At 37.9% G+C, this 22,606-nt stretch overlaps 1 protein-coding gene across 2 annotated transcripts in view; it reads left to right on the top strand.

The window, feature by feature from the left end:
• The window catches only part of LOC108712409 (teneurin-2), a 1,104,728-nt gene that overhangs the window by 869,285 nt on the left and 212,837 nt on the right, over positions 1–22,606 (top strand). For both annotated transcript variants that reach the window (XM_041588750.1, XM_041588751.1), the window contains one exon: positions 6,028–6,223. In XM_041588750.1, coding sequence (XP_041444684.1) covers positions 6,028–6,223 — 196 coding nt within the window. The remainder of the gene's footprint in view (positions 1–6,027; positions 6,224–22,606) is intronic.

Raw genomic sequence — 22,606 nt, forward strand, 5'->3', positions numbered from 1 at the left:
CTGATAATATTGCAGCTTAATAATAAAATCAATGGGCAATGCTAAATATCTAGTGATTGGTCTAAAGAAGCTGGAATTTCTGAGTAATATAGGTATAGGATCTGTTATCCGGAATGCTCAGGAACTGGGGGGGTTTCTGGATAAGGGATCTTTCCATAATTTGGATCTTCATATCTACTACTAGAAAATCATGTAGACATTAAATAAACCCAATAGGCAGGTTTTGCTTCCAGTAAGGATTAATTATATATTAGTTTGGATCAAGTACAAGGTACCATTTAATTAGTACAGAGAAAAAGGAAATACTTTTTAAAATTTTGGATTATTTGATTATAATGGAGTCTATAGGAGATGGCCTTAATTCGGAGCTTCCAAGCAGCTTCTTCAGATTAAAGATGCATTGTAGATAAACTCTGAAACTTATGAACAGCTTCTATTTCCCCTTTAAATGTGACAGTAAACAAATGCAGAAACTTAATAATTCTGACACTGGTGTAAAAATCAGGTTACTGAAAATTATTGTAGATCCCCGTGCTTCCAGAAAAAAAAAGACATTTGTTTTATGAGGTCTGACAACTGCTCGTGTGTATAGACTCTTCATAACTTTATTGGAAATGCAATATTACTTGTACAAGGCATTTCAAATCTGTTTAATTCATTGTCAGGTATACTGCAACGTTCGGTACAAAGCCAATGTGTTATAAAGAGTACATTACCCTGCTTATTTGAAAGTGAATAAAGAACTAGGACAATATTATATTGTGAGCGACTTCTATTGCAGTTATGTCATTGAATGAAGAAGCATATTACATCTTTTGGCTCAGAGACGTCTGGAAAAAGTACTACACATATTTCTTATATCTGTCTGCTGCATTGTTTACTATTATTAAAGGAAATGTTCAGTGTAAAAATAAAAACTGGGTAAATAGGCTGTGCAAAATAAAAAATGTATCTAATATAGTTAGTTAGGCAAAAATGTAATGTATAAAGGCTGGAGTGACTGGATGTCTAATATATCAGTCAGAAGTAGAGATGGGCGAATTTATTCGCCAGGCGCGAATTTGCGGCGAATTCCCGCGACTTGCGAAACTCGCGAAACTTGCGTGAAAATTCTTGACGCCGGCGCAATTTCGCCAAAAACGGAAGCCGGCATAAAGAAAACATACGCCAGCTTCAAAAATGAGACGCCGGTGCCATTTTGTGAATTTTTTCGGCGAAGCAAAACACCCCAAATTTGCCCATCACTAGTCAGAACACTACTTCCTGCTTTTCAGCTCTCTTGGTTTACACTGACTGGTTACCCTGGTTACCAGGCAGTAACCAATCAGAGACTTGAAGGGGGGCCACATGGGTCATATCTGTTGCTTTTGAATCTGAGCTGAATGCTGAGGATCAATTGCAAACTCACTGAACAGTTATGTCCCACGTGGCCCCCCTTCAAGTCACTGACTAACTCAGAGTTAGAGAGCTGAAAAGCAGGAAGTAGTGTTCTGGCTATTATGTTACACATCCAGTCACTCCAGCCTTTATACATTACATTTTTGGTTAACTAACTATATTAGAAACATTTTTTATTTTTCACAGCCTATCTATTTACACAGTTTTTATTTTTATACGGAACTGTTCCTTTAAGGGACAGATTTATCAAAATGTGAGTTTAGAACTCACCACAATAAAACTTACTCACTTTCTATTGATTCCTATGGGATTTTTAAAAGCATATTTATCAAATGGTGAACTCCATTGATAAATATGATTCTAAAAATCCCATAGAATTGAGTAGCAAGTCGTTCAGTTTTTCTGTGGTCAGTTTTGATAAATCTGCCCCATAATATTTATTTTACTGCATATGGATGCAAAGTCATTAAAGTGAAGGATAGCAACACTTTAATACATGTATGGGATCTATTATTCGGAATGCGTGGGACCTGGGATTTTCTGGATAAAGGATATTTCCATAATTTGATTCTCCATACTTTGTCTGCTAAATATTCATTCAAATATTAAATAAACTGAATAAGACTCTTTGGCTTCCACTACAGATTCATTATATCTTATTAGGGATCATGTATAAGGTGCTATTATAATTATTACAGAGAAAAATCAAACCATTTAAAGACTTCATTTTTTTGTTTAAAATGGAGTCTATGGAGCCTTCCTAAAATTAGGAGCTACATAACAGGTTTCTGGATAACACATCTCATATCTGTATAGCCAGCTGAAGCGGTACAGGTCAAAACAGCATTGTCTTTTATTGTGAAACTACCAGTACATCATTTGTAAAGCTTATTGTCCTATTATTTGTTGTCAGAGGCCAAGATAGCTTTAAAGGAGAAGGAAAGGCTTGCAGCATCAAGTGATTGTATTGACTTACCTGAAACCCTGGGCCAGTGCTCCTATCAGCAGAAAACTGCACCAGCCCGGGTTATACCAGTAGCACCACTGAGCGATTTTCTTCCATCTTCCTCCTTCTTCTCGTGGCTGTGCATGCACAGTAGAATGAAAAGCCGAACTTTAACTAAAAAGTCGGCTATTTTGTTCAACTGCGCATGTGTTTGCCCTGGGAAATTTGAAGAAAGAAGAAGACGGAACTGGTATAACCCCCGGGCCGGTGCAATTTTCTGCTGATAGGAGCACTGGGAGCACTGGCCCGAGGTTTCAGTTAAGTCAATACAATCACTTGGGTGTGCCTAACATTTGGCACCCCCAAGTGCTGCAAGCCTTTCCTTCTCCTTTAAGAAAATAATCTTAAAGCTCTGATACAGGCTTTATTTCCAGATGTCCTACTTTTGATAAAGATAAGGCCATCTAAGCTCTGTAGACATGTTCACAACCTTCCATCATCATAAATATATATTTTTTTTATTTTGCTAGGATTTGGCCAGTTTATACTTGTGATAAGGTGGTGAGTAGTGATGGGTGAATTTGCGCCAAAAATGTTTTAGACGGCGGCGTCCATTTTTCGCCAGCGAATTTTCGCACCCGTTTCGCATATTTTCGCAAATTTATTCGACGGCGGCAAATTGCGCAAATTCAATGCAAATTTGCCCATCACTAGTGGTGAGTAGGAAAGACTAGAACAGTGATCCCCAACAGTGGCTCACACGCAAAATGTTGCTTACCAACCCCTTGGTAATAAGCAAGTGCTTATTTTTGGATTCCAAACTTGGAGGCAACTTTTAATTGCATAAAATCTAAGCAGAGCCTCCTGTAGGTTGCCAGTCCATATAGGGACTACTAAATAGCCAATCACAGCCCCAGGGACTCGTTTCTTGCTTGTGTTGCTCCCCAACTCAATACATTTAAATGTGACTTACAGATAAAAAGGTTGGGGACCCCTGGCCTAGAAGAAACATCATAAGGCAAATAAATGGTAGCACTATAGAAGTTCAAATGTCAGTGTTATAAGTACACAATATCATTATCCATAAAGTCTTCTAATGAGGTCTTCATAGATAAGCAATATTAAAAATGAATGGAGAAGCTGAATGGAGGGAATATAGTGTATGTTAGCAGATCTAAAAATGACTCTGAAACCCTTCATTCCCCTTTGAAAAGTGATGAGCGAATTTATTCGCCATGCGCGAATTTGCACGATTCGCTACTAGCTAATAAATTTGCAAAACCGCCGAGAAAATGCACCAGCAAAAATTTGCCCGTGTCCAAAAAAGCGGACGCCGTCATCAAAAACAAGACACTGGCGCTGTTTTGCGAGTTTTTCAGCGAATCAAAACGCACCAAATTCTCCCATCACTACCTTTGAAATTTTTTTGAGCTGAATATGTCGGTCTGGGTTGGACTTAAAATATTCCCATTTCTTTTTTTGAGATTCACGGCAGTCGTGACTTTTTTGGTGAGCAAAACATTTCTCTTTTCAAGCTAAAATTACATTATTTGAAGCAAAAGAGCAATGCTTCGTCCTGCATTGTTATCAGTGGTTAGTAAAAGGCAACAAAAGCTCCACAGTTTTGTTCTAAATAAAGTTCCCAATTTTGTTCTAAATAAAGTTCATCCTAAATAGGACATTTTTAACAGTCTTAAAAAAACAGCAGCCATATTAAAGGATCTGCAGGCAAGTACAAACATTTCCCCATAAATCCTCTGCAGTCACCATGGAGTCATCCTCTGGAGTCACCATGAAAACAAAGGTAGAGAATTTATTATCCAGAGTGTTTGCGACCCTGGGTATTCTGGATAAGGGATCCTTCTGTAATTTAGAACACCATACCTTTAGGGGGTTATTAAGCAGAAGACAAATCTGGGATAAATCTGATTTTATTCACAATTCGGATGGTATGACATCTGTGAAAAAATTTGAACATCTAAAATTTGATCAAATAGTCCCGACCCCAAAACTCGAATCAAATTTTCTCTGGGAAAAAAAACTTTGACTTTTCAATTTTTTTTTTTTGACGTGCAACATTTTCCCCTCCCATTAGAGTCTATGGGGCATCATTTTCGAAGTGAAACTTGGCAAAAATTTGCCTCATCGCTACTATTAAATATTAACTAAATATATAGTTCAAGGGACCTCTGCCATGACTTCTACATGAACTCGGCAGGTTGTAGGTGGAGAACAGATGAATTAGAACTGTTTCCAGGATCAAAGTGTGATAAATCTCACATTTGAATTCGAGTTGGTGGCTTTATAGTCGAATTTGTTTTGACCAAAAAAAAATTAAAAAATTTGAATTTATCATTCGAACCATAGTAAATCTGCCACTAAATAAACCCAATAGGATTATGTTTGCCACCAAAATGGATTCATGCAGCTTTGTTGGGATCAAGTACAAAATACTATTATATTGTTACAGAGAAAAAGAAAATCATTAAATCATTCACTTAAAATGGACTCTATGGGGCAAATTTATCAAGGGTTGAATTTCGAAGTAGAAAAAGCCTTGAAATTCGACCATCGAATTGGAATACTTTGACTTTGAATATCGAAGTCGAAGTTTTTTTTACATCGAATTTGAGGTTGAAGTAAAATTGTTCGATCGAACGATGAAATCCATCGATCGAACGATTTTACTTCAAAAAATGTAGAAAACTGCTCTAGAAGGTCCCCATAGACTAACAAAGCACTTCGGCAGGTTTAATTTGGTCGAAGTTTTTTAAAGAGACAGTACTTTGACTATTCGACCATTCGACAATTGAAGTATTTTTACTTTGAATCAAATTCGAAGTTGTAGTAGCCTATTCAATGGTCGAAGTATCCAAAAAATTCCCTCGAATTCACTTTGACCCTTGATAAATCTGCCCCATATGGGACATGAGCTTCCTGTAATTTGGAGCTTTCTTGATAATGGGTCTCTGGACAAGGCATCCCATACCTGCACTAGTAGGGACAGAGCTGAGTATCTGATAAATTGAGTTTTTGAATCCTCTATTGTGAATGATCTTTGTTGAATATCTTTCTTTCCATAAAGCTGCATTACCACCAAGAAACAATATTTATAACATTATTGTAGAGTTTCATTCATCTTTAAAGGAACATTTTTGCCAAAGTCTAGATTTCTGAAACAGAGATAAACACCTTTCTTTTGTGTAAGTGTAACAGAAGGTTCAGTGGCACTCTTGAGTGTGTATAATAGCTGCCCAAAGATGTCTTCAAAAAATCAGACTTCGTAATCTTCATGTATTTTTAAATATGCATTCGTCACTAAATACTGATTGATGAAAGGCTATACAGTTAACATTACCCTCAAGTTGTCATCATAGACACCCATTCTGATCCATATCCATTTAGTTTCACCCTGTTGTGATTAATGTCTTTTCAGAGATAAAGTTCCTATGGCCTCTTATCATACTAAACTGTACAATTATCCTGAATTCATCTCTGCTCATTCCTGCTTTTAAATCATGGTTACGACTATAATGCACAGAATATGTGTATATCTTTGAAAAGTCTCCCATTGTATTACTATGCCACAGTGTATAGTACTACTTTCTACTATTTTAATATTATAATGTACTGAGTTGCTGAGTTGAAATGTGACATTGTTCCTTCTTTCACTCTATTTGCAGTACGATTTCATGGAGCGCCTGGATGGCAAGGAGAAATGGAGCGTTGTGGAGTCTCCAAGAGAACGTCGGAGTATCCAAACCTTGGTGCAAAACGAAGCTGTGTTTGTTCAGTATTTGGACGTTGGGTTCTGGCACTTGGCATTTTACAATGATGGCAAAGACAAGGAGGTTGTGTCATTCAGTACAGTTGTTTTAGGTATGATTTTAATTGAATTTATTTTGTTTGCGTAGCCTCCAACTCTACTTCACTGCTTATTGGTGGTGTTTGTCAGGTCAAAGAAAAGTTGTATATGGATGAAACTGAATTGACTTTGTGCCTTTTCTTATTAGGCTATTAGTTTGCAGTATGATTATATACCTTGCATATATGTTTTAAAATATATATACATTTTGTTGTCAGTAGGGATGCACCGAATCCAGGATTCGGTTCGGGATTCGGCCTTTTTAAGCAGGATTCGGATTCGGCCGAATCTTTCTGCCTGGCCGAACCGAATCCTAATTTGCATATGTAAATTAGGGACAGGGAGGGAAATCACGTGACTTTTTGTCAAAAAACAAGGAAGTAAAATATATTTTCCCCTTTCCACCCCTAATTTGCATATGCAAATTAGGGTTCCGATTCGGGTTTGGTATTCGGCCGCATCTCTCGCAAAGGATTCGGGGGTTCGCCCGAATCCAAATAAGTGGATTCGGTGCATCCCTAGTTGTCAGTGTATAATTCACTTTGACCCTCAAGAATATATGGATTGATGTTCTGTACTGGTCCTGTACTCTCACCCCACCTGAGAGGTTATTTACTAAAATCTGAATTTTTTTAATAAAAACTAGAATCAAACTAGATTCTGGACCAAACTAGAATCCACGATTTACCCTCATTTATCACCATCATTACCCTTATTTAGCATTAAAAACCATGAAAAAATCAGATCGACAAAACCCGCAACTTTTTGTCAGATTGTTGCACCTAAACCGCGTCTTTTTTTGGAATGTCACATGAAAAAAAATCAGAATTTTTGGATTTGATGCCTGAAAAGTCAGAATTTTTTCTGAGATTGGCACAAAAGCCAAAATGTTCATTTTATCATACGAAACCCAACACACACAATAAGATGCAAATAGGACCTCTGCCATTGACTTCTAAAGGTTCGAAGAGTATTTTTGGATTCTGACTTTTTGCAGCCTCAGGGTATAGTAAATCTCAAAAAAAAATTGAGTTTTTCCTTTCCACCAATAATTTTAATTCTATAGAATTTTTCGAGTTTTTACCATTCGGACTTTAATAAATAACCCTCCGTAAAGTCTTCTTTATCTTGGTTCTAATTGATACAGAACAGCAAATAGGATGCTGAAGTCAGAGTGAGTTTTCATGGTGTTTCCACTGATGTATATAACAGTTTTACTGAGAGTTATATTGACAAACCAAGTAAGAAAATAATGCATCCCATCCTTTTGTTTCACTGCCATTTAAATAGTCAAGAAGGAATGTTCCTATAATCAGAGTGAATTCTAATGCTTTGCTTTCTTGTGTAACATGTTTCCATGAGAAAGGTCTGATAAGGATTAATTATTTGTACAAGGTTCTGTTTTATTATTATTCGAGAGAAAATGTAAAAAAAATTGGATTATTTGGATAAAAGGGAGTCTATGAGAGACAGCCTCTCCGTGATACGGAGCTATGTGGATACTTGTGGGTATTGGTATTATATTCCAGCCAGTATATATACCTCTATGTTTATGCCAAGATGCATAGATTCAATACATTAGTATTCTTCTTCTCTTTATTCTCAATGTTCTTATAAGCAACAGCAAATTTGGTATGGGCAGGGCTTTGTAATTCATTATCCAATTCCCTTTTTCATTCTAATGTTTATGTTTGTATAGCAAGAGAAGAGTGTGCCTGATTTGTTTATCCACATCTAGGTCTCGTTTTGTGCAATTTATTGCAACCCACCATTATGATAATTTTTATCATTCTAATACATCAGGCAACAGTGTTTGTCAGCAAATATGGCAAAGGATTCAGACACAAAACATTATTTTCCTGCTCAATTAGCCAATGTAAGGTATATACATTCATCAATCAGCGGACATGAAAAAGTGCACTCCCTTTGCTTCCAGCCATCCCACTGAACCTCATTGCTACATATCTTAATTAGTGATGGGACAAATTTAATCGCCAGGCGCAAATTTACGCTTTTCAGCCACTGGCGAATAAATTTGCAAATTCACGAGCGGCAATTTAGAAGCCGGCGACGATTAACGGACGCCCATTGATTTTAATGGGCATCCAATATCAACAGTGTTGAAGTTGTCACCAGCGTCAATTTTGAAACGGGAGAAATTCGCCCATCACTAATCTTAATGAAAACACAAGGAGCCAGAAATCACTTCCCCCTCTTTCTCCGCCCCCAGCTTTAACTCATTCCTTCTCACCCAATCACAGTTGCATCTGATTCTGCCAATCTTTAAACGTAAACCAGTGTAATTTGGCTGCTGGTCATTCGGATTCCTTGTCATGCAGCCCCCGTTCTTAAAGCTTTCCTTTTATGTTTGTGGAACAACATGGACATTCCATCAGCGTTCCATATTTTTACTTTGTTTAATGAGTTACCTAACAGGCAACATTGGCAGTACAAGACTGGTAAATTTATACTTGTCTCAGACCATTTTAGCCGTCTTAATATACTGTACATACAGAGGTAATAAGAGCTACAAAAACTGCAAAACCTGTGTGAAAGCAAACATTGGGTGCCATGCTATACTAGACATCCACATGATTTCCATCTTATATGATATTTTACCAAAAGGGTAAACCAATTAACTTGTTTAGGGTAATTCCACTAGAGAATATTTGCCGGTCATACAGTATAGGCTGATGCTACAGGGCTGATTATTAAATTCTGATGTTAATTTTGCTGGTTTCTGAGCTGCCATTTACTCATAATCTGAATTATTTACTTATCAGCCTTATATTGTGTCATTTATATTATACTAGCAAATGTAATGTCCGTTGGGCAAAGATGTGGATATGGGTGGAAGCTTCAGTTTCTCTCAGCATGACCTAATTGGGCAAGGTGGCAAAACCATTACATACATATCTCTTTATCTCTGATCCCAGCTACTGGTGCAACTGTTCTTTCAGTGTGTTGGCTTTCAGAGGTAATGGGAATTATAGCTGAAAATAGATAGATCTGCTTTAAATATATTTAAACTTGGTGGGAAATGGGCTAATCCACTACACAATGGGCTAATAGTGGAGGAGGCAGTGAAGTCCCTGTACCTGGGGCAGAGTTGTCAGTCATTGTAACAGGAGAGAGACATTGAGAAACTGTGAGTATTGGGCAGTAGCACTGAAACAAGAGGGTGAGGGGAATAACTTGTACAGGGGGGCAAAAGTGGTATTTGGAAGGAGCAGTAGCTATTGGAGCCAAACTGTCAGAATAGGAGGTGTAAGAAAAGCTGAAAAGAAAAGCTTATTTTTAACTAAGGCATAGTGTGGAGAGGGGAGGGGGTGATGGCAGGAAATTAATGGGGCTTCTATTACAAGGGGGGTTTAGTTCTTCTTTAAAATATGCTTAGTACCACCTGCCATTGCCATAAATAGACATCATGGGCAGGTGGTTTTTGGACTATAGACATGCTAATGTGCATTTTTGGGCCAAAGACAACATTTCATTCATACCTCCCAACATTTAGGAAATAAAATGAGGGACAAAAAAAGTTGTAGCGCGACTAATTTTTTTTTAACTTCGTCCATTTTTGTGGCCACGCCCACTAATTACCATGTTAATTTTACAAAATTTGGCAGGTTAAGAACATTTGAACATATTTCTGTAGTTTTTTTTTCTCAGTTATTACATTTGTTATTACAATTATTACATTTCATTTGTTAATGAAGGTGAATTGCCCTTTAAGCTGTGAATCTAACTTTTCCCAAGGGAAAATTATTGAAATTGTTACAATTACTTAGTTGCTTATCTCAAAATTGTTACGAAAGTATTTTATCTGCACCTGTGGCTGTTCTGGTCTCTCTGCCAAAAGCCAATTAAGTTAGAAACTGTATCTTTTTCTGGCTGTTCAGTGCAGAGAAAGTCAGGACTTTTCAGTACAAATGTGGGACTGCAGGTTGAGCTGTCAAAAGCTGGACTGTCCCGCTGAAAATGGGACAGTTGGGAGGTTTGGTTTTTGTGGGGTCAGACAGTCTCCATTTATATGAATGAAAGGTTACATGGAGAGGTGAAATGCATTGAGGAAGAACTGCTACTTTATCTATGGCACCAGCAAGTTATGCAGCACTTTACATTCATTTATGACACACTGTGGGTTTACAGTGATTTAACAAACAAGGGTTACATCATAAAAAATAGGTCAAGGTGGCCCTGCTCACAAGAGCTTACACTCTAAAGGTGTTAAGCAATATTTGAAACATAAGGAAATTGAAAAGACTTGGTAATATGTGCTGTTGACTGTCATATAGGCCTTAGAGTAAGTGGAAAGTGCACTAACAAAAATGAGTTCTCTCTAGTAATTTATGATCCCAAAGATTTTTCACCATGTTATTTAGCACAGGTTTAAGGTATTTATTATTATCATTGTATGTTACTTCCCCTGTTTGAATGAATACTTGCACTATTTAAACCTAGCGTACAGTATATATATATCCCTGTTGTGCAATTTAAACATATTCATGTTAATTATGGGGCATACGCTTCTGAATAGTTACACACCACCTGCACTTGTGTGTATTAGATTCAAAAAAACATAATTTTACCCGCTGTCCAACCTTTGCTTTCATGTAGTTGAATTATCGAATGCACTATGGGGCTGATTAACAGATTCAAATTTGTCCCCTCCCCCCATAGGAATAAGATTTGCGCACTTGCTCAATTTTCTTTTAATGAAGCTTTGTCTGTGAGATGCTAGTAAATCCAGAGGAAGGTAAAAAGCTCTATATGTAGCAATTTGTGGGGGGTGGGAAGTTATATCCAGACTCCAAGGGGCCCATTTACTTAGCTCGAGTGAAGGAATAGAATAAAAAAAACTTTGAATTTCGAATGTTTTTTTGGCTACTTCGACTATCAAATGGGCTACTTTGACCTTCGACTACGACTTCGAATCGAACGGTTCGAACTAAAAATCGTTCGACTATTCGACCATTCGATAGTCGAAGTACTGTCTCTTTAAAAAAAAAAACATCGGCCCCCTAATTCGCCACCTAAAACCTTCCGAGCATCAATGTTAGCCTATGGGGAAGGTCCCAATAGGCTCTGCAATCTTTTTTGGGTCAAAGAAAAATCGTTCGATCGATGGATTAAAATCCTTCGAATCGAACGATTTTTCGTTCTATCGAACGAATTGCAGTAAATCCTTCGACTTCGATTTTCAAAGTCGAAGGATATAACTTCGCCAGTCGAATATCGAGGCTTAATTTACCCTCGATATTCGACCATAAGTAAATTTGCCCCCAAGAGTATAAGAATATCTATCCCTGGATCAACTTTGTACTAAGAGTTATCAGTAGGGGGCTGATTCACTAAATTCGAGTGAAGGATTCGAAGTAAAAAAACTTTTTGGGCTACTTCGACCATCGAATGGGCTACTTTGACCTTCGACTACGACTACGACTTCGAATCGAAGGATTCAAACTAAAAATTGTTCGACTATTTGACCATTCGATAGTCGAAGTACTGTCTCTTTAAAAAAGACTTCGACCCCCTAGTTTGGCAGATAAAAGCTACCGAAGTCAATGTTAGCCTATGGGGAAGGTCCCCATAGGCTTGCCTAAGTTTTTTTGATCGAAGGATATTCCTTCGATCGTTGGATTAAAATCCTTCGAATCGTTCGATTCGAAGGATTTTATCGTTCGATCGAAGGAATAATCCTTCGATCGTTCGATCGAATTTTCTGCGCTAAATCCTTCGACTTCGATATTCGAAGGATTTCAATTCCTAGTCGAATATCGAGGGTTAATTAACCCTCGATATTCGACCCATAGTGAATCAGCCCCTGAGTGTCACTTTGTAAAAAGGCTTTCACTTTTTGTATCTGCCAGTTCAATACTTTGGGGACAAAAATCCATAATTTCTCAACTCTCACAGTGAAAAACCTTTTTTCATCTAAAGAGGGAATTATCTATCGATGTTGGAGTGGGGACTTGCATCAATTGCTCTCCTCGATCCAATGGGAAAAGCAAAACTGTCCAGTTGACATCTGCCCAATCTTTAGCGTTCTATTAGTCGTGTGGTCCCCATACATGCGACAGGTGAACTGCTGAATCGGCCGCAACCTGCAGATTAAATCTGCCTGTTTATGGCCACATGTAGGGGTAGGTATTGTAAGAAATATATGTGGTGTTTGCTGGTTGCACAGGCCAATGAATTCTAATGTGGCATCCTTGGAGGATGATCTGGATAAACTGGAAATCTGAGCAGATAAGATTCCGTATTGTTATGCATTGGGGGCATACAAATATGCTAGCCACTCATACCCTTAATGGGACAAAGTTAGGCAAATCCTTGTTTAAAAAAAACATAAGGTGTATTTGTGGATAATACATGTAGGGACCTATTTATCATGTTATGTAAAAAGTGGAGTAAAGCATTACTGGTGATTTTGCCCACAGCAACCAATTAGAAAACAAAAGCAAAGATCAAATTTGTTGCTATAAGCAACATCGCCAGTAATGTTTATCTCCACTTTTTACTCAACATGATAAATAGTCCCCTTAGTAACATTGGAGACAAAACATCACTGGTGATGATACCCACTGCAACCAATCAGTAATTAGATGTAAAACGTCACCTGCAATTAGAAAACAAAAGAAAAGATCTGATTGGTTACTACCGGTGATGTTTGTCTCCAATGTTAATAAATATGCCCCTCAGTGTAGTGGTAGGAGAGGGTTATTATTTCTGTTTACCCAAAAAGCCCGATATCACCCAATTTGGGCGGACATATCAGGGGAAAGATAGATTGCATTATAATTACTGTGTGTCTTATTTTGAATGTAAATGCTAATCTCTCTGCATAGGCTACTTCATCAATTCTGTTCACACTGGCCCACCATATCTAAAGCCAAGGTGGCCACATACCCAGTTTATTAGGTAGATCATAATAAAAAGGCCTGACCTTTAGATGTGCATTCACCCAAAAGTATGCATTTTAATCATTCTTATCTTTGTGGCCCTGGAAAAGGAAAATTAGTGACAGTTGGTTTCTTTGTTGTTTGAGGAAGTTACAACAGGTATGGGATCCATTATCCAGAAACCCATTATCCAGAAAGCTCCGCATTACAGAAAGGCTATCTCCCATAAACAACATTTGAATCAAATAATCCACATTTTTAAAACATGATTACCCATTTCTCTGTAATAGTAAAGCAGTACCTTGTTATTGATTCAAAATAATCTTTATTGGAGGCAAACCGTTTCTGCTGGGTTACATTATTTTTTAGTAGACAAACTATGGAAAGACCCCTCATCTGGAAACCCCCACGTCTTGAGCTTTCTGGATAACCGGTCCCATATCTGTATATAGTTTTTGTTGTCCTTGTTCTCATATTTGAGCAAAGGAGTTGAATAACTTGTCTAAAGCGTTTTAATGTATTCATGATAGTATTCACCTTGCCAGTTTATTCTGTAAGTTGTTTGGATGATATAAGTGCCCTAGATTCAGACATGATGATATGATTGAAATAGTCTAGCCTCTATTAAATAAAGGGCCTAGACCCCCATGGGGGGCATGTTTCTTTAATTTACACTACAAATGTACTTTTGAAATGCAGATGCCCAGTCTCGTAATTGTACAAACCATCCCTAAAGCATATGCCCTCAGGAGAAGCACAATCTTTGCTTGCGTCTGTTAATTTATTTCTATTTGTTTTTTCCCGTTTTCCCCTTAGTGTGTTGTTCAACGCGGCTGAAAATGTTGGCACTTAGAAATAAACTATGTTAATAATGACTTATTTTTTCACATGTGATATAAACAAGATTAATGAACAGAGACCTTTGCTTTAATAACAAGATGTGCCAGGTCACTATATTTATAATGAGGCAGAGGGTTCGCATTCCATAACGAATACAAAAGATGCCGCTACCTGCATCGGCGGGCGCTCCTGTAAGAGATATGGAAATGATTCCACACGAGGCCGGCTCTCTCATGCATGCATAACATATAGATACTAGAAGTGTGACAGGGCTACTAGTTGGAAATGCATTCTGCATGAGCTTGGACAGGCCACAATTGAAGAGTCAGAGGTAATAGGTCTAATAGCCAGGTAGACATCTAGAAAAGGGAATGACAGTAATTGGACAGATATCAAGAGAAGAAAACAGCATTTCATTCAGTTCAGAGGCTCTTGCCCATATGCCTATTATCAGAACTTTTTCTCCCATCGCACAGGATGAAAAAGCTGAAAGCCTCTGCACTCCGTGATCAGTAATAAGAGAGGGAGCAGCAGACACATGTCAACCCAAGATCATGCTAAGTACCCCTTTGGATATAGGGAAAAAAAATTGTATCTTGTGCTTTCAAGCAAAGGGATGGAGAGTGCGGTTAGATGAAATTCACCCCGAGCAAATAGTGTGACATTTCTTGAAAACAAGTTGTGTTTTGTATTAACATGTCTCAAAATCTGTATTGCTAAAAGCCTTGTTATAGTCAATATTCAGTTTTCATTGCGGTGGGATGTATTCGTGACAGCGAGTCTAGGTGCTGCTTTTGGACCCATTTTTTTTTTTTATTGTGGTGGTTAGATTTCCACTTAAGGATAGTATCAGTTTTCCAAGTCATATTTATCAAAAATGGCCTTAAATGACATAGACTGTATCAAAGCACTTAAAGGAAAACTATACCCCCCCCCCCGAACAATGTAGGTGTCTATAAAAATACATTGCATAAAACAGCTCAAATGTAAAACCCTGCTTCATGTAAATAAACCATTTTCATAATAATATACTTTCAATAGCATGTGCCATTGAATAATCATAAATAGATAATTGTCTTTTTAAAAAATAAGTTTGCACAAACAAACTAAACAAACCATATATGTTAGGTTAAATGAGCCAATTAACAGCCAGAGTTCTGTCGTTTGCTTCCTGTTATTGCTAGAGCTGCAGTATTTCTGGTCAGGTGATCTCTGAGGCAACACACAGACCATCACTAAATGGTGGTTCAAGGCAAGAGATGTAAAAGGGCAATATTTACTTAAATAAGTAAGATTCTTTAATATGCCACTTAATGTGCTCAAGTATTCATTTTTGGGGTAAAGCTTTCTTTTAATTGGTCACTATGACATTCTGCATTTATGACTGATTGAACACACCATTTTCACAGAGGAGAATTTCATAGCTCTGTTTAATTGTAGAGTTTTAATTGATTCTGAAAAGGCATATATATACAGGTATGGGACCTGTTATCCAGAATGCTCGGGACCTGTTATCAAGAATGCTCGGGACCTGGGGTTTTCCGGATAACGGATCTTTCCGTAATTTGGGTCTTCATGCCTTATGTCTACTAGAAATTCATTTAAACATTAAATAAACCCAATAGGCTGGTTTTGCTTCCAATAAGGATTAATTATATCTTAGTTTGGATCAAGTACAAGCTACTGTTTTATTATTACAGAGAAAAAGGAAATCATTTTTAAAAACTTGGATTATTTGGATAAAATGGAGTCTAATTCGTAATTCGGAGCTTTCTGGATATCAGGTTTCCGGATAAGGGATCCTATACCTGTGTGTGTATATATATATATATATATATATATAAAAGAAGGAGACCAGATTTTCCATTGTTTCTCTGCTTTCATACATAATTAATCAGGTCAGTCATGCTACATGTGCATCACTTCTGCCTCATTTTTAATTGTCAAGATATTGAAACTTTTCATGTAAACGAAAGCTTGAATTGCCCCAAAGGTTATGTCCGAGGAACCAGTTGAATACTAACAGAATCATCTTAATGCATACCCTTGCTGCATAGTCAACTACTTTCTAGTCGTATTCTCTACTGTCTAATTAATTCAAAGCATTTTTCCAAGATTAATAAGATGTTCACTGCGTAACTCACAAGAGTGTTCACTTTGAAACAGTAAAATAAAAACCTTATTGTTTTTCCATAAACCTGCAAATAAAAGGCAATATACATTTCTTTTTTGAGTTTCTTACTGGTTCTTGTAGATGTGTGAGCGACCCCTTATTAACATGTTCTGGTGCTTCAGTTGGGAAATAATAAACAAGCTTCTCACTTGCTAATGAATTGTACCTGTCCCAGATAGTCAAAAGATTGTATACTATGGCTTTTTTAATACTGTTAACTTTGACTTTAATCTATCTCAAGATGGTTGGTAACCATCTAATTTACCATCAAGTTTCCCTTGGGGGGAGAGAGAGATTGCTAAAATACATTCAGAGTAACCACTTGATAATCTAAATTCAGTATTTATCTTTGCTGCATAATTATGAAAAGAAAGAACTTCATGAAGTAAATCACATTCCGACACATACATGGGTCAATGGAGTCTAGATTTAGTCAACTAAACACAGCATTAGTGCTAACCTTTAAGCCGCCATTAAACCTATGTCAGACTTTAAGGGGCCGATTCACTAACTTCGAGTGAAGGATTCAAAGTAAAAAAACTTCGAATTTCGAAGTTTTTTTTGGGCTACTTCGACCATCGAATGGGCTACTTCGACCTTCGACAACGACTACGACTTCGAATCGAAGGATTTGAAGTAAAAATTGTTCGACTATTCGACCATTCAATAGTCGAAGTACTGTCTCTTTAAAAAATACTTCGACCCCCTAGTTCGCCATCTAAAAGCTACCTAAGTCAATGTTAGCCTATGGGGAAGGTCCCCATAGGCTTGGCTAACTTTTTTTGATCGAAGGATATTAAAATCCTTCGAATCGTTAGTTTCGAAGGATTTAATCGTTCGATCGAAGGAATAATCCTTCGATCGTTCGATCGTACTATCTGCGCTAAATCCTTCGACTTCGATATTCAAAGTCGAAGGATTTCAATTCCCAGTCGAATATCGAGGGTTAATTAACCTTCGATATTCGACCCTTAGTGAATCAGCCCCTAATTGTAAGTTTCCCATGTACATATCATTAGAGATGTCGCGAACTGTTCGCCGGCGAACTTGTTCGCGCGAACATCGGGTGTTCGCGCTCGCCGGAAGTTCGCGAACGTCGCGCGACGTTCGCCATTTTGGGTTCGCCATTGTTGGCGCTTTTTTTTGCCCTCTCACCCCAGACCAGCAGGTACATGGCAGCCAATCAGGAAGCTCTCCCCTGGACCACTCCCCTTCCCTATAAAAACCGAAGCCCTGCAGCGTTTTTTCACTCTGCCTGTGTGTGCTGAAGAGATAGTGTAGGGAGAGAGCTGCTGCCTGTTAGTGATTTCAGGGACAGTTGAAAGTTTGCTGGCTAGTAATCGTTTTGATACTGCTCTGTTATTGGAGGGACAGAAGTCTGCAGGGGTTTGAGGGACATTTAAGCTTAGGTAGCTTTGCTGGCTAGTAATCTACCTTCTACTGCAGTGCTCTGTATGTAGCTGCAGTGGGCAGCTGTCCTGCTTCTGATCTCATCTGCTGACTGCTGCAATAACAGTAGTCCTTGTAAGGACTGCTTTTATTTATTTTTTTGTTGTTTTACTACTACTACTACTACTACTACTATAAGAGCCCAGTGCTATTAGTCTAGCAGTGTTGGGGAGTGGGACTGGTGTGCTAATCTGCTGCTCCTAGTAGTTCAGCAGCACCAACTTTAATTTTTTTTTTTTAATATTCATTTTTTTTTTATTTTACTTTTTTTTATTTTACTACCGCTGTAGTAGTGTATAAGTTGACCTTTTAGGCATTATTTGCCCTGTAGGCATTATTTGCACAGTGTTTTCTTCAACCCGCCATCTAGCTGTGTGACCTTGTTCACATTCTGTCTAAATATCCATAATATTACCGTCTCCAGAAAAAACACCGGAGTGACTTTTTTCAAGCAGCCATAATATATTTTACGTAATCCGTATCCACCGCTGTAGTAGTGTATACGTTGACCTTGTAGGCATTATTTGCACAGTGTTTTCTTCAACCCGCCACCTAGCTGTGTGACCTTGTTCACATTCTGTCTAAATATCCATAATATTACCGTCTCCAGAAAAAACACCGGAGTGACTTTTTTCAAGCAGCCATAATATATTTTACGTAATCCGTATCCACCGCTGTAGTAGTGTATACGTTGACCTTGTAGGCATTATTTGCACAGTGTTTTCTTCAACCCGCCATCTAGCTGTGTGACCTTGTTCACATTCTGTCTAAATATCCATAATATTACCGTCTCCAGAAAAAACACCGGAGTGACTTTTTTCAAGCAGCCATAATATATTTTACGTAATCCGTATCCACCGCTGTAGTAGTGTATACGTTGACCTTGTAGGCATTATTTGCACAGTGTTTTCTTCAACCCGCCATCTAGCTGTGTGACCTTGTTCACATTCTGTCTAAATATCCATAATATTACCGTCTCCAGAAAAAACACCGGAGTGACTTTTTTCAAGCAGCCATAATATATTTTACGTAATCCGTATCCACCGCTGTAGTAGTGTATACGTTGACCTTGTAGGCATTATTTGCACAGTGTTTTCTTCAACCCGCCATCTAGCTGTGTGACCTTGTTCACATTCTGTCTAAATATCCATAATATTACCGTCTCCAGAAAAAACACCGGAGTCACTTTTTTCAAGCAGCATTCATATATTTTACTATCATCTGTCCCTGAAATCACTAACAGCTCTCCCCCTACACTATCTCTTCCAAGCACACACAGGCAGATTTTTCAGATACATTTTTGCCCTTGATCCCCCTCTGGCATGCCACTGTCCAGGTCGTTGCACCCTTTAAACAACTTTAAAATCATTTTTCTGGCCAGAAATGTCTTTTCTAGATGTTAAAGTTCGCCTTCCCATTGAAGTCTATGGGGTTCGCGAACCGTTCGCGAACCGCTCGCGTTTTTGCGCAAGTTCGCGAATATGTTCGCGAACTTTTTTTCCGACGTTCGCTACATCCCTACATATCATATTTGTGAATACAGATCAGGAATTTGCTCATCAAAAGTATTTGAAAATCACTTTGTGTAATGAAGGTGCTTGATGAAAAGGCAAGTGAATAGTTGTGCTTGTGTGACATTCGAGTAAGGTTATAGGGGAACTTAGTGCCTATTATTATTCTACTCCTCCTGAACAGGTCATTCTGCCCCTTTACTGTATCAACCCACTGCTAAAAAACTCAACTGTTACCCCATACCTGTCACCAAGGTGCAACTCTAGTGTAGACAGTTGCAGTTTGGGTGCTTCACATACTGTCCCAAGCTCCTTGGAGAAGTGATGGGCAAATTTGTCCCATTTCGCTTCGCCGCAAATTTCTAAAATTTCCAGCGAAATTAGCAAAACCGAAGAAAAATCAGCGAAACTGCGATTTTGACGCCCATTAAAGTCAATGTTTTTTGTTTCCGGCGTCAAAATCATTAGGGATGTAGCGAACCGCCGATAATGTGTTCGCGAACTTCGAACATCCGAAAATCGTTCGATTCGAACGATCGAAGGATTTTAATCGTTCGATCGAACGATTTTCGTTCGAATCGAACGATCGAAGCCATTCGATCGAATGATTTCATTCAATCCAATGGCTTCGATCGTTCGATTCGAACGAAAATCGTTCGATTTTAGCGATCGAATGGTCAAACGATTTTGACGCGAACGCCTATTGGCGAACGTCGCGCGACGTTCGCGAACTTGCGGCGGACGCGAACAGCCGATGTTCGCGCGAACAAGTTCGCCGGCGAACAGTCCGCGACATCCCTAAAAATCATCACGGGCGTGAGAACCTTCGATGACGTAGAAAAAACTTAGATGCCAGTCTCCAAATCTTTCCGTTGCCGGCACATTTTTTCAGCAAATTCGCAAATTTATTCGCCCGCGGCAAAACGGGCAAATTTGCGCGCATTTGCACCTGCCGAATAAATTTGTCCATCACTACCTAGAGATGATAATTAAGCAGGACCATGTGCCCAGGACCTCAGTAACACTGATCAGTAAGGGTAGCTTTAGAAGTGCTTATACCAGCCAAGTACGTAATTACACAAATGCATTTTATTTTTGTAGAACTTGTTAAAAAACTGAATGACTCAACTTCCCTGCAGACGTTTTTAAGATCAGGAATTCCATCTCACTACTTATGTGAGACAGAAAATATTTTCTCATATAGAGGCCCATTTATCATATCATATCATAATTTTATGGGTTTTATAACCACAAAAATCTCTTTCACTAAAACCACGAATGCCAAGTGCTTTATTAAAAGATCCTAATAAAAAGCATAGAGGAAAACGCAAAAATACAAAAATAATCTGAATATGAAAACTTCAAAATCCTTGGTTTTCTAATAATTTATGTGCGATTGATTACAAGTGTCAAAATGTCCAAAAACCTCTAAAACCACAAAACAGAAATTGAAAAAGGACATCTCTCACTTCTACATGACCTTGACAGCTTTTAGGTTGCGAAGATTTGTATTCATGTTGGTTTTTACGGTTATTAAATGATATTAAGTAATGATGGGCGAATAAATTTGCCTGGCACGAATTCACGGCAAATTTCCTAGTTTCGCTGTGGGCGAATAAATCCGTGAATTCTCTGCGAAAATTCAGATTTTATGATTTCTTCGTGAAAAATTTCTCGATGTTTTAGTGAAACCATTCAAATTGCACAATTTCTTCGTGAAAACGGTTGAATTTCACGATTTTTTTGTGAAAACGATAGAATTTCACGATTTTTTACGTGAACTTTCTCGATTTCACGTATGTTAGCCATTTCGCTAATTTTGCGGCACAAATTCAGGGCGAAATTCCTAGTTTAGCTGTGGGTGAATAAATCCGTGAATTCTCTGCGAAAATTCAGATTTTATGATCTGTTGTGAAAAATTTCTCGATGTTTTAGTGAAACCATTCGAATTGCACAATTTCGTCGTGAAAACGGTTGAATGTCACGATTTTTTTTGTGAAAACGATAGAATTTCACGATTTTTTACGTGAACTTTCTCGATTTCACATATGTTAGCCATTTCGCTAATTTTGCGGGAAATTTACTAATTTTCCGGTGAAGCGAAACGGGAGAAATTCACTTATCGCTAAGAGCTAGAAAATACAAATTTAAACGTTAATTAACCGGCCCCTTACTATTCCATTGTTAGGGAGGGAATGATGCGATCATGTTTAGCATCAAGTCCAAGGCTTCACCTGTATGATCCAGCTTGGTCAGACCTCACTGATCATTAAGAACAAGGTAAACATGACATGCTGCAGATTAGCAATGATTCAGTGTAACAATGATTTAAACAGCCATGCATAATACATGTGTTCATAAGGGTATGAAGGTAGGAGAGTGTAAGGATTAAACTGTTGATCCTTTATTATTTAGAAGATTAGCTGAAACTGACCAGACAGTTCCTTTAGGGTCTCCCAGCTGTGCTGCCTTTCTCAAGAAAAAAAATTAAACATATTCCATATACATCAAGAACCAGTTCCCTCAATGGGCAGAAGATCATGTACTATTCGTGTTCAGTGTTTTCTAATTATCTTTAATATTTTAATACCCTTCTAAAATCCAAAATGAGCCTTTCAATTACTGCTCTCAACGCTTTTTCCTCTGAAAGGTCAAGTCTGCTTAAGTACAGTAGTGCTCGGATGATTGCATTAAATGTGTCTCAGTTGCAAATGTAGCCAAGAGTTCTGTGTGAATTATGCGTGCCGGTTTTCTGGATAATTAAATTTTGGATATGTTAGCTGAACAAGAAAACAATTATTTTTATAAATACATCAGCAAATATGCTATGGTACAAAACACTGGCAGTATTCTGTTGTACGGGATCTGTTATCCAGAATGATTGGGACCAAGGGTTTTACAGGAAATGTAGTTCTCTACACCTTAAATACTACTAAAAAATAATTTAAAAATGAAATAAACCCAGTATGGTTGTTTTATCCCCAATATGGATTCCTGCAGCTTAGTTATCATCAATATTGTAATAAATCATTTTTTAAAATTGTAATTAATGGTTAAAATGGACTCTGTAAAAGATGGCCTTCCCATAATTCAGAGCTTTCTGGAAAACGGCTTTCCAAATAATTTCACACTCAATCCAGTTTCATACAGTACATCTTTAATGGTGATGACTCCAGCCGATTTTACACCCCCGCCAGCCCATTTCTCTACTGCCTTCACAAAAGCAATGATTGGCCTCTCTTAGATTTTTGGCAAAATGCTAAGAAATAAAAAAATTTAACAGGAAAAAACATCATGGGGAAAACGTGCAGCTAAATATAACCAAACAAAATTGACTTACCTGACTGTGGCCAACAATGTAAATAATGGCAATGAGACATTTAATTGTGGATAATGAAAAGGCCACAGCTTTTATTAAATTGTTATAATAAATATAAACACGTTATGCCTACTGTTGCCATAGCAACAGGCACAAATAAAACCACAAAAAACAGGAGTCTCCAGCTGTTCAAATCTAAGCCG

This window comes from Xenopus laevis, chromosome 3S, assembly GCF_017654675.1.
Source record: "Xenopus laevis strain J_2021 chromosome 3S, Xenopus_laevis_v10.1, whole genome shotgun sequence".
Classification (NCBI taxonomy): domain Eukaryota; kingdom Metazoa; phylum Chordata; class Amphibia; order Anura; family Pipidae; genus Xenopus; species Xenopus laevis.